General features: G+C 42.4%; 1 protein-coding gene across 1 annotated transcript in view; it reads left to right on the top strand.

The window, feature by feature from the left end:
- The window catches only part of TTC23L (tetratricopeptide repeat domain 23-like), a 60,390-nt gene that overhangs the window by 10,931 nt on the left and 35,627 nt on the right, over positions 1-13,832 (top strand). The window contains exons 4-5 of the mRNA XM_011944331.1: positions 83-206; positions 12,318-12,474. Of these exons, the coding sequence (XP_011799721.1) occupies positions 83-206; positions 12,318-12,474 (281 nt within the window). The remainder of the gene's footprint in view (positions 1-82; positions 207-12,317; positions 12,475-13,832) is intronic.

A 13,832-nucleotide genomic window follows, 5' to 3' on the forward strand; every position in this document is an offset into this window, starting at 1 on the left:
AGTCCTGTGTTCCAGTGATAAGTCCATGGGCTAGAGCCTTCTCCTCCTTTCCAAAAAGTATAATCACTTCTGTACTCTACAGAATACTCAAGCAAACAAGGAGCTGATTCGATGTGCCATCCTTTCTCGGATTATTTTTGGGGACCATCACTGGAAATGTGCACAAGCTCTGACCAACCTAGCTTATGGCTACTTGACACTGAGAGGTACTTGGTTTCCCCAGCTGGGTTTGGGTGGCCAGCCTCTGAAGGCTAAACTGAGCCCTCACAACCTCAGTGAGGATAGACATGACTAGGAGGGCTCCTTCTTTCCCCTAGCTCACACATTATCAGGAAGGAAAGTCCATGGATGAGGGAGACAGTGTGGCAAGGATCTTAGTAATAAAGATAATAATGATGATGACAGTTATTGAGTATTTAGCATGTGCCAACCTAGTCTCATTCATCCTCACAATATTCCATGGAGGGAGGTACTATTATTATCCTCAGCTTATGGGTGAGGACCCTGGGGCACAGCGGGCAAAGGACAGTATCGGGGTTCCAGCCAGAAGACAACAGGGGAAGGACAGGCAGGGATGTACACTCAGCATCAGGGAGGCAGACCCAATAATGGGACTTGAATTCAAAGGTAGAAGTCAAGTTCCTGGAAGGTTTGGCTTAGTGAAAGGTAGGGCCCTCATCCTAGAGAAATGATACTTTCGGAAGGTACTCTAGTATAAGAGAGTAAGACAGGAATCTGTTTGCTAAAACTGAACCCAAGTGAAAGTTCCATGAGAGTAGAAAGTTTGTAGTAGAAGCTGAATAAATATTGGGTGATACACTGAGGCTAGAGCACATTTCTGGAACCAGGGACATAGCCAGCTCAAGACTCTGTTCCTTGCCCAGCCACGTCCCCCTGTGTGGACAGAATATATTTCTACCATGGAACTCATTGTACTGTGCTCATATATGCTTTAAATGCTTCTGCCTCTGACACAGAAGCTCTCTTAGGGCAGGAACTGGTCTCATTGGATCTAGAACAGTCCCTTGTACACAATATGGATGGTATATTACTGCTTAAGAAGTGAGCCGCTGGCCTAGGGATTGTTCAAGTACCTCTGGGACCTCAGTCTGAAGTGGGGCCTAACTTGTAATACAAATTAAATGCTTTATGGGCTTAAGTGATTTGAAGGCTACAGGAAAAGGGAAGCAATATACTTGGGCCATAATGAGGCTAGATATCAGAAAGCAAAGCTTCTGAAAAAATTAAAATTCAGCTCACTTCTCAGTTATTGATCTCAGAATATATTCTCCTTCTTAGGGCTCTATAGGCACTTTTACACCCATTTGTTTTTAATGCAACTTTAGATTCATTTATTGATGTGGCAAGATCATGAGTAGCTGAGATCACAGCATTAGGACAGTGATGCTGTGGGTCACAATGGGGGCACACTGAGGCCCTTTTATGCTTTAAGAACACATGTGTTGTGTTCTGAAATAAGGTGCCATGGCTAGGGAGAGGAGAATGTCTTTATGTACTGGCAGAGCAGGCAGCCACCTCTAGGAGATTTGAGAGTCACCAGGAAGAATCTTCCCCTAGTGGGGTTCCATGCTTCCTTACTTGGAATCTCTCTATTCCCATCAGACTGATTTTCTCAGAAACTTACTGTCTTAATGATAAGAGTCAAATTTAGGGATTTACTACTTCAGTATTTATGGAGTTATTGTTATAAGCCTGATGGCACTTGCACTCAGTGCTGGGGATACATAAATGAATATTGCTGGTCCCTATGCTCTAGGAACATACAGGGGTCTTAGGATAGGTACCATTCTGAGGCAGGAACAAAATTCTGGAGAGTGCAAATGAGGCAGTTTAGTGGTTTTGCCACTGAGGAAAGTCAGGGAAGGCTGCAGAGAGAAAGTGGTATTTGTCCTGTCTTTGAAGAATGAGAATAGTTTTATCAAGTAGACTTTTTTATTTTTTATATTTTTATTTTTGTAGAGATAAGGTCTTTCTATGTCGCCCAGGCCGATCTCAAACTCCTGGCCTCAAGTGATCCTCCCACCTCAGCCTCCCAAAGTGCTGGGATTATAGGTGTGAGTCATGGCACCTGGCCCCTGAGTAGATTTTGAGGGGAGAAGTAGAGAGTACAAAGTTGGTCCTTTATACATGTTGATCTAAAGCATAGGAAGTGAGAGGATGGCATTCTGTACAAAACTCCTTACACAGAATATTGTAGCTTCTATGTAGATCCTGGGGATTAAGGTAGGATAGAAGACACCTTTGGACAGATAGCTCATGCTTGGAAATGGGACTGAAAAGGTAATTTGAGCCCAGATATCAGGGAGTTTGGAGAGTTATTAAAAGGTTTGAAGTGAGGTGATAATAATCAAGCTTGTGTTATAAAATGAGAGACTCCAGTATGGGTTGGACGGGTAGAGAAAGAAGAGGCAAAAACCACTTAGGCCGTTATCCTGCCCAGATGAGAGTCAATGAGGGCATTGGCTATGGCAGTTGGAATGCAGGAAAGATAACCTAAAATGCAGAATTGGTGACATTTAGTGCCCCATTCAGTATGGAGTGGGAAGGACAAGGAAGAATTGAAGTTGAAGCAGACATGACCTGGACAATTAGCTGAAATCGAGAATGAAAGGGAAAGACCAAGTGGTGGGGTGTATTAGTCTGTTTTCATGCTGCTAATAAAACATACTCAAGGCTGGGTAATTTATAAAGAAAAAGAGGTTTACGGATTCACAGTTGCATGTGGCTTATGAGGCCTTACAATCATGATGGAAGGCCAAGGAGGAGCAAAGGCACATCTAACATGGCAGCTGGCAAGAGGTCATACAGAGGAACTGCCATTTATAAAACCATCAGATCTGGTGAGATTTATTCACTATCACAAGAATATCATGGGAAAGCCCTGCCCCTGTGATTGAATTACCTCCCACTGGGTCCCTCCCATGACACATGGGGATTATGGGAGCTACAATTCATGATGAGATTTGGGTAAGGACACCACTAAACCACCATGGAGGAAGGGGGGAGAAGCTACTGAGTTTGGTTTCTGACAGGCTGAATCACATCTGTATTGAAATGTTCAGTAGGCAACTGAAAGTAGGTCTAGAGCTCAGGAAAGATGTTAGTTTGGGAGAGATGAGCACACAGCAGCAAGCTGAGGCCATAGGAGTGGAGGAGCTTGATCAGAAGTAGTGTATAGTGGTTGGGTGTGGTGGCTCATATGTGTAATCCCAGTACTTTGGGAGGCTGAGGTGAGTGGATCACTTGAGGTCAGGAGTTTGAGACCAGCTTGGTCAACATGGTGAAACCCCATCTCTGCAAAATACAAAAATTAGCCAAGTGTAGTGGTGCATGCCTGTAGTTCTAGCTACTCAGGAGGCTGAGGCAGGAGAATTGCTTGAACTAGGAGGTGGAGGTGGCAGTGAGCTGAGATTGTGCCACTGCACTCCAGCCTGGGTGACAGAGCAAGACTCTGTCTCAAGAAAAAAAAAAAAAAAAAAAAAAAAGGAGTAGTGTGTAGAAAGAGAGGGGAAGAGAATAGAGGACTGAAGACTGGAGAGCAAGAGCTTTAGGAATGGGTAGGATAAAGGGGGGCCAGCAAAGAAAATAGAAGACTCAGGAGGAGCCGTGTCATGGAAGCCAAGAGAGGAGAGAGGGTTTTGAAAAGAAGTGTAACAGTGGTTTCAACAATTCAGATGGTAGAGGAAGATCAAATAAGATAAAGGCTGAGGAGAGACCCATGGATTTGGCAGTTGGTAGGTCATTGCAACTTGGTTTGCTAGAGACAAGTATACTCCTTGGGCCCTGGGAGAGCCCAGATTCACAGAGACTAGCTAAGAGTCTTTCACTGGAATTCAAACTTGAGGTGATGAACTTGAACTGAAGAGGAAGGCATTTGAGAGGGAGATTTCTCTGAAACTAGGCAAGGCCAGATGCTGCCCTGTCTGTCTTGCCTTGAAGATAACTAGGGTAGGTCTAGAAGGAGGTTGGCCTAAATCTTCTGAAATCAACCCCTTCCATAATGAGCCACAAACTGCCTTTGAGTTTTACTTTTCCAATTAGATTCCAAGTTAAGTCAAGATAAGTGAACAGGTTATACCACAAAAGATGGTGATAAAACCTTTCCTCCGTAACTGACAGTTTTTCCTGCTGCATGAATAGAGAACTACGTTGGGGCACTAAGTTGGAGGAGACACAAGTTTTCCTGTACAAGAGACTTTTTTTGTTTGTTTCTCCTAGATGGGAAAAGCAGCTTGCTGGTCAGATGAAGTGTCCATGTGATGTAACGGAGCCTAGACTTGAACCCAGATTTTCTGATACCAGCCTAGATTTTTTTTTTTTTAGAATAGGTTGTGACTGTAAGCTTTCTTTGAGAATAGCCCAGTGCCTCTTATTTCAGTCATATTTTGGTTTGTTCACTTAAGCTTTTATTTCAGTTTTTTCACTTCAGCTTTTTTAGTGTCTTTTTAGTGTCTGGTCCATGGAGTAAGTAAGGCTTTGAAAAATGGCAGATCTTCAAGAGAGATGAAGTGCTTGCTCAGCTCCATGTGGTATGGTTGTCATTCATCCTCTAACTGCTTTAGAGTGGACAGAATATATAAGCTGGCCTCCTGTGTAGGCAGATGTGTGTGTCTGTGTGCGTTCATGCCTCACTGCACCCATGCATGTTTTATAGTCATCAGCCCTGCTTTGCTCATTTCACTCTGGGCCTTTTCCAGCAGCCAAAAGGCTGATTTCTCTCAATAAACAGTCATTCAGTGAGTACTTAGTGAGAAACCTGTATATGTGAAATGCCATGAAGAACACTATGGGAAATGTAATGAAAAGAAGCCCTCAAAGGTTTTACAACTTAGTGTGGAAGGTGAACTACCTAGGGACATAACTATGAGGGAAAGCATTATAAAGTAAATGCCATGTAATTGATTTAAATAATGGGTTTCAGGAAGGTTGGGTGAAATCATTTCTGGCTGAGTTGATAGATTCAAGGGGGAGGTGGATTCAAGAGTTGTAAAAAAGGAGTAGGGTTTGAGTAGGTGGAAGAAGGGGTGGGCATTTCTGTTGAAAAGGATGGTGTGGGCCAAGGCATTAGGAAGGAAGTTGCCACGTCTTTGGAGACGGCAGTAAGCAGCCTTGCCTGGCTGAGGTTAGGACTGGTAAGACGAACCTGGAAAGGAGAAGGGTACATTGGGCAGGCCATGGTGTGGTTTTAAATACAGGCTAAGGAATTTGTAATTTATTTGATAGGCAAAGAGCACTAGTGGAGATTTTCCAGCAGGATGATAAAAATGTCAAAGTGTACTTTTGGCAAGGTTAATCCAGCAGTGATGGAATGGAGGCCATCTCAGTCATCTGAGTCTAAAACTAGGCTGCCAGAGAGAATGGGTGAGAAGGTAAGGATTCAAGAGTCTACGAAAGACAGATACATTTATTTTTAAACCAGAAACCCGCTTCTGGGAATCTGTCCTAAATACACACTTGATAACATGGACAAGATTATTCTTTGCAGCATCGTTCATGATAGTAAAAGACTGGAAACAAGCAAGTATCCATCAACAGGAAACTAGTATATACACACAGAGGGAAATATGGAATTTTAAAAAAGAACATGAGGAATCTCTATATCCTTCTAGGGATAGATCTCTTTAGGGAAAAGAGAATGCACAATGCAGTACAGTGTTTATAATATGCCTCTTTTTGTGTAAGGAAGAGGGAGTAAGAAATGAGAATGTAGGCTTGTTTTTACATAAAAAACACCGAAGAGTACACAAGAATGAAACAGAAAATGTTACTTAGATGGTGGTTGGGGACAAAGGGAACAGGATTGGAAGTGAGACCTCTCAGTGTTTACTTTTTCGTATAATTTTTAACTTTTCAACTATAGAAATGTGTTACCTATTCAAAAATGATTATTAAAAGACAGAGACCATTAAGGAGGAGTTGGCAGGACTTGGTGTTTGATTTGGGGTTGAGTGACAGTGAGGCCCAAAGATGACCATGATGTTTTGGGCCCCTGAAATTGCCATTTTCAGAGAGAAGTAGGTCAGAACGGAAGTGGACTGGGAGAGGAATGCTGAGTCCAGTTTTTTATGTATAGATTTTGAAATTGCGATAGAGAATCCACAAGTTGAGAATCGCTAATCTGAAAATCTGAAATCCACTATGTTCCAAAATCTAAAACTTTTTGAGTGCTGATGTGTCGCTTAAAGGAAATGCTCATTGGAACATTTTAGATTTCAGATTTTCAGATTTTAGAGATGTTCGATTGGTTATCTGCAAATAATCCAAAAATGCCCCCCATCCAGAAAAAAAATCTGTAATCTGGAACACTTCTGGTCCCAAGCATTTTGGATAAGGGATACTCAACCTGTAATACATTTTCACTTGTGCTGGAAATTTGGGATCAGAACTGGGGAGGAGAGAAGGAAAGGCATAAGCATGGAGGAATATTTGAGACCAGAACTAAAGAGGGGAAATGGTAAATTATAAGCATGGAAGCTAAGGTTGAAGTAATAGGAGTTGATAAAACTTGCAAGAAGGAAAGAGAGAAGTGGAAGAAACAGAAAAACTTGGAAAATGGACACATTAATGGTAGAGAACAAAGGACCTTGATAAAGAGTTAGCAAAGAATCAATTACAGAAGGTTTATAAAGGAGAAGCAGGTTGGTGCAGCACCTAGGGAGCCAAACAGCTAAGGGTGTCTGATGCTGCAGTGAAATGCAGCCTGAAAAACTGCAGTTGGATTCATTTATTAGGATGCTTTTGAGGGGACCTCAGAAGAACAGTTTCCCCATAATGGTTAGAGGAGAAACCAGATCCCAGGGAGGAAGGGAAGCAATAGGGACCAGTAGGCTAGTGAAGATGATTTTACAAGAAAAGGAGATGCAGGAAGATTTTAGCAAAGAGGAAGGAGCCAGTTAGAAGAGAGGGTTTAAAGATTTTTTTAATGGAGTAATTGATGGAATGGGATTCACAGGAGAATGTGAGGCTTTTGCAAGCAGAGTGTATAAAAGTTGGTTGGCTTGTTAAACAGAACAATTGACACTAGAAGTGGACCTCTATGGCCCACTGCCCTGATGATGATCCTAATAAGCCTATTGATCCAGCAGCAGAGAAAGGGCAGGCGGAGATCACCAGGGTAGTTTGGTAACTAGTGGTGCACTGTTTTCAAGTGTTCAGGAAGGAAAATATGGTAACATGGGCAAGCAGTTTTCTGAAATTCTGCTTATTAATGAAACAGTAATTTAGTCAGTCTATTATTACTGGGAATCTTTCAGGTATTGGGGCTACGTTACAAATGTTGCAAGATCCAGCAAAAGAAGCCTAAGTCATGAGCTCTGCCTTCTTTGTCTAGTTGGTTAAAATAAAGACACAAAAACTGGTACAGAAACAACAGAGAATGATAAAAACCAGGTAATCTGACCCACAAGCAGCCTGATACCTACCTGAAGTGAGTCTGCATTTGAGAATGCAAGCCTTTTACAAAGATTCTGTAAACAGCACTATGAAAAATGTTCAAAATAAGTACAAATGTGGTAAATTACTCAATGAGAGAAATGGATGTTGGTAATAATAATAATGGCTAATATTTCTTCAAAGTCACTTCATTTAGGCACTATTTAATCCTTTTTTATGTTAAATTAATCCTTGCAACAACTCTGCAAGATATATTTTCAGTACCATTTTGTAGGTGAATAAACAGGCACAGATAGATTAAGTAACTTTTTCAAGTCATAAGGATGTTCAAGTCATAATGACTAAACCAGAATTTGTACCTGGAGAGTGTGACTCTAGACCCTGCTCTTTTAATCACCATGCCACAGTAACTGCTTAAATATAGATGATGATCAAAGGTGACTGCTCTCTGGTGACAATAACAACCTCCAAAGATTGGGTAGCTCTGAGAAGATTTTCTGTGGTCTGAGTCAGTGTAGCAGACATCGATGATAGAATCCCAACCCAGACTAAAGCAAAATGATTGATATGTTTGTTGGGCAATCTTTGGACTCATTTTGCCATCTCATCAATATTTCCTTGTAATTTCTGAATCTTGGGCTTCAGAAGCAGGCCTTGCTGCCCCTCTGCCTTGTACCTTGAAAACTGCTGCACTGTCAGTGCAGGTAAAACGGTGTTATCCTTGGCTTGGGAAGGCAGATACAGAGAAGTGACTCAGTCTATGAAGCATCCTTCATGGATATATACAATAATCTTATACACAGTGTTCTTTTTACATGAAAGAGGATTTAGACTTAATAAACGTAAATTCATTTCAAAGTGTTACTGATTCTGAATTCATAGTACTTTTGTCAATATGATTTTTTTCAAGTATCGTGGTCTATGAAAATAATTATCACAAGTGGAGGAAGCCATGTGGTTTTTTTTAAATATAAAAAGAGCTCTTTCATACTTGAAAAGGTTGGAAAACATTTGTCTAGAGCAGTGGTCTCCAAACTCAAGAGACAGCTCCCTTATCACTAAAAGAAACTTAAGCAATCAATTACTTTTTATATGTGTATTTTAAATAGATTGTGTACAACATTATTGATGTGTTATGTAATATAAATAGTAATAAAAATAGGAAAAGGCTTCAGATTAAAAAAAAATAGAGAAGTTTTGATTTCCTCCTCACACTCTTATGGCATATTGCATACCCATGGAGTTCATGCATTCCACTTTGGAGATCAGAGTGGATTCTGGGAAGTTGAAAGAAGTTTTTCCCCTTTAGGGCTTAAACTATAATAAATTGTTTTAAATCAAGATCCTCGTTCAGTTTGCTTAAGCCCCATGTGGCTCAGCTTTTCCATCAGAAGGCCCACAATGTGGGGCCTAGTCGTGTGAAAGTAAGGAACCGTATGATTAATTCGCTGCTGAGCAGAGAGGGAAAGTATTCCTCCTGGGAATTGCACAACCAGCATGGGATACTTTGCAGGGAGGGTGCAGGCTTGCAAAGCCTCAGGGACTGCCTCAGAACAACTTTCTTGAGTGGTAGTTATTTTATTTGACATTCACAAGCCCAGAAGGAGTGTCTGCTGATTTGGGGTGGTTTTTAGTAGCTCCTCCAGTTTCACCTTTCTTCTTCCTAAGGACCCAGGGAACTGTCTTGAGTTTGGTTTTTACAGTCCTTAATGACACATTCCCAATGGCCCACCTACTTGTGGAAAATGACCTGTTTGATCAAAACACTTTCTCAGTTTTCTACTTTATTTTCTTGGTCTAAAGTAGCAATCTCGACTTCCAGTATTCGAAGCAGAGTTTTCTCTGAGCTAGCTAATGATGCTGTCTTCTTCCTCCAGACCTGTGAAGACTCCCTGTTACGTAACAGATCTAATTCCCCCTCCTCATCTTGGCATCTGCTAAGGTCCGAGGTTCATGCCATTCCCAGGTTCATGCCATTCTCCTGCCTCAGCCTCGGGAGTAGCTGGGACTACAGGCGCCCGCCACCACACCCAGCTAATTTTTTTTTTTTTTTTGAGATGGAGTCTTGCTCTGATCCGCCCGCCTTGGCCTCCCAAAGTGCTGGGATTACAGGCATGAGCCACTGTGCCCGGCCGCTTATATGTTTTTCAATTCAGAGTTTCCTTTCAGTCATCTTTCTACCTTCCCTAACAATCCTGTATCCACCCAACCTCATCCCCCAGTGCGGCACACATACATACACATGCTTGCTTATTCTATCTTCAAGGCCTCAAGCTATTTAATCCAAGGGGAAATCCCTCCTTGTATCAGTCAAAATCCTATCCACTCTTGAAAAACAAGATGAGTCCTACTTCTTCTGTAAAGATTTTACTAACTATGTGTTTCTCCAAGTGTGGTCCTCAGCCAGCCTTGCATTATTACCAAGATTAGTTCTTACAAATGAGAACCCTTGGTTACCATCTGAAACATGGTTGCTTGTTTTAAATGTGTATTCTTGGTTCTTATCCCAGAACTTGTGAGCTGTAACTACTGGAAGTGTAGTACAGGAATCTGCATTTTAATAGGGTGTTTATAATGCACAGTGCAATTTGAAGGCCACTCTTAACTTAGGGCACAACCCTCTCTTTCATCAGAGTCCATTTTTCTCTTCAGTTGAGACCAATAGAACAGGTATTTCAGAGTATTCTGCCGAGACTTCTTGGCTCTGGGTCACTTTTATTTATTTTTATTTTTGCAGTTTTTAATGAAAGGTGTATATAGGGATACTTTACCCCTGCATCTTCTCAAATATTTCTTCCTCCTATCTACTATTTTTCTTTCCTACTAGGTGAGATTTGACTTTCTGCTCAAGGATCTTTTTCTGTTCTTTTCCAGTTTTAGCCTAGTGATAGCTGCCTTGCTGGGGTCAATGCCCACATGGATAGTTGTGCCATTAGCCTTTTCCCACTGCACCCTGTCAGTATATGCTTTTTTTTTTTTTTTTTTCCTGCAACAGTCTCACTCTGTTGCCAGGCTGGAGTGCAGTGGCGTGATCTCGGCTCACTGCAACCTCCACCTCCCGGATTCAAGTGATTCCCCTGCCTCAGCGTCCCTAGTAGCTGGGACTACAGGTGCACACCACAACGCCCAGCTAATTTTTGTATTTTTAGTAGAGACGGAGTTTCACCATGTTAGCCAGGATAGTCTCCATCTCCTGACCTTGTGATTCGCCCCCCTTGGCCTCCCAAAGTGCTGGGATTACAGGCGTGAGCCACCACACCCAGCCAGATGCCATATTTCTTTTGGTAAACCTGGATTACTTTGCCAGTTTGCTGACCTTTATAGTGTCCTTGCACAATCTGAACTTCATCATCCTTTTTGGGGGCCATGGATCAAGCATTGTACTTTTGTCTCAGCTGTTTGGAAAGAGGGGAAGACATAATCTTCTTGTGAATTTGGGAAGGAGCATTTGAAATGCTTTTTTACGGTTCTTGCTTTGGTCAGAAGTCACAAAAGAATTGAACTTCATTTTGACACTGCTGCTTAGACAATGGTTGCAAAAGGGAAAAGGGACCTGGGTCACCTTTAGAACTCTCCCAGGGAAGACCGTGTTCCCTTTCATTGCTATAACTAATTTAGGAGGTGCACTTAGAACACATGAGGGCACAGGTATCAAAGACAAACTTTTAAATTTATCCTTATTGCTATTGACTTGCACCCCTTCTGTGAAACTAGGCTTCAGGAGCCAAAGGCAGCTTGTTGAGTAGGACTGGGGCTGGTGGTGTGAAGTGAGGATTAGGGGCACAGTGTCCTACTTGGCAGGGGTGAGTATGTTTACCAGCCCCTAGGAACTTGCAGAGAGAGGGCTGAAAGTGAACCCTACCTGTTGTTTTCAGTCTTTGCAAGTCTACCTCTGTTGACTGGACAAAGAGCAGCTCGTGTAAGTGCCCGGGAACATCAGCAAAACACAAGGGGAAAAATGAGATTTGGGGCTGCCCTTTCACCCTTCATGCAATGCATATTTGAGAGGAACCTGGTGCTAAATCATTAGATGACCTGCTTCTGGGTTAGGGTTTTGTATGTAGCACAGCAGCTCCCTCCCTGCAGTCTATGGAAAGTCAGCCCTGGGCACAAGTTTTGTATTTTTAAATATTAAAAAAAAAAAAGAAAAGAAAAGGTAAAACCAGGGGAAAAACCCCACCAGTTGTGTCTACCTAGGGTCTGGCCTTGCCTTTGTCTTCTGAGTTTGGGGCCTCATTGCATTTCGCAATTGCAATCTTTTTATGTGTGTTATGTGACCAGTTAGTATCACCAGATTCATCTTAGATCGAAAAAAAAAAAAAATCCCCAGATGGAAGTAATTGCATTCATAAGCCCTTGTATTTACCGAATGGCTTTTCCAGAATGCTCAATGCACAGCATTCTATGGCATAACCTACTTTGTTCCTGGACTATCTCCATGTGTTTGATAAGGGGCAGCTTCTATAATTATTATTGTTGTTCAACAGTTGGAGGATGGAGAAGCTTTGTGGGTTGAAAAGGTCACATGGCATTAGTGGCAGGTAGAACCAGAAATAGGATACTCACCTTCCATTCCTGTCTCTACCTTGAGTTCCAAACTGAGGTCTGAAGGCTAATGTTGAGAGAGCTGAATAAGAACCACTTGTGGTGCACATTAAAATTAGAGACCCCTAGACCCCACTTCTCTAGAGATTCCCCACTCAGTAGGTCTTGGGTGGGGCCCAGGAATCTGTATTCTTTACAAGCATTTCCAATAATTCTGATTCACAGCCAGATTTAGGAACCAATGCTATAAACCATATGACAACTGCACTGCCCACTTTATCCCCTCCCAGGAATGTTTTTGACTGAAGCATACCTTTTTAATGTCTGTCTTCTTGCTACCCACCCTCTAACTCCCCCAGGCCTCCCAGTTCAGGCCAAGAAACATGCTGTGTCAGCCAAGAATACACTGTTGACCTGGAAGGCAAATACGACCTCAGATAAGGAGAAAGAGGAAATCCTGGAAGCTCTGGTCATGCTGTACTACACTCTGGGAGTGGCCTGGCTCCTGCAGAACCGATATCCTTCCCTTCCCAGCTGTGTTTAGTGTTCGGGGCCACAGGCCACACATGCCAGATGGGTCATCTCATACAGGAGGGTGGAAAATGGAACCAAGGCCTTGTAGATCTGTTCCAACATCGAGGCCCTCCACAAGCCTCTCCTCTCCATCTAGAAGGGTGTGTATTCTCTTCCTGTGTCTATTCATATAAGCTCTGAGTTGAGCCATGGAAGAGATTTCACTAGTGACATATCACCTAGCCAGTCGAAGGTTTTCTGAGTCTGTTCCGCTCTTCATTGAGCACCCAAGAAAATCAGTATTAGCAATGAGGTTGCGGGTGGTGGTAGTGGTGGTGTAGGGATGGAGAGAATGGGCGATAATTTAAAGCACAGTTTGGCAAACTAGGCTGCACATTGTAATCCCCTGGGGAGCTTTAAGAATTTCTGCTCTCTGTTCCTACCCCAAAGATTTTGACTGAGAGGCTCTGAGGTACATCTGTTCGTTGAAATTTTTAAAAGCCCTCCAGAGATTGTAATTTGCAGCCCAAAACCACTGATTTAACCGATTCTCGATCATTTTAGTTTTTTGAAACACTCTTGCGGATACTGCCCATGAGGCTGGAGGCCAAGCAAAATAGACAAAACAAGTAGTTCTGCAAACCCCCAGAGGGGGACTCTTACATGTGCCTTTCCTCAGAACTGGAGATTTTGACAGCCTTTTGTACCATCTCCACTGGAAAGATGTTAAGGGCATTTGATGTTCACAAATCATCATGAGCACTCCTTGAGCCCATGTGTCCCCAGTCTCCTCTCCACACATCCGCCTCTCTACTTTTTTGGTCCTAGTGTTCAACTTGCAAAATCTGTGGCCTTCCTCTGTTATACCCTTAGCAGGGGGCTATTGAAAATGTGGAAAATAGAAGCATGTTTGGGAATTAAAGGGATTTTTTTGCTTTTCTGCTGTTTGCCTCTGGCCCAAAACCTGCTTTGCTTGGACTTTCTAAATGACCCAGAAAGTTCCTTTCAGAGTAATTAGTCTCTTTTACCATTCACAGGAACAGGCTTGGGAAAAATGAATAACTATTGTCACGCAGTAGATGCCTCTCAAGGAAATCGAGCGTAATTTACAGTTTCCGTTCACTCCTGCAAACCCTTCCTACTCTAGCCTTGGATTCCAGCAACCACCACAGGAAACCCAAGCCCCTGTTCCTTTTCTAAAGAATTCTTCCTTCTTGACAACATAATACATGGAAAATAAAGAACATAGTTAAGTAACCATTTTTAATATTGCTTCATTTTTCCAAGAGCCCCTTTTGTTTCCTTATCACCTGCTGTCCCTGTGCAGTGGATGTTAGTTTGAGTGCTTGGCATTTTCCTTG

This window comes from Colobus angolensis, unplaced genomic scaffold (assembly GCF_000951035.1).
Source record: "Colobus angolensis palliatus isolate OR3802 unplaced genomic scaffold, Cang.pa_1.0 Scaffold230, whole genome shotgun sequence".
Taxonomy (NCBI): domain Eukaryota; kingdom Metazoa; phylum Chordata; class Mammalia; order Primates; family Cercopithecidae; genus Colobus; species Colobus angolensis.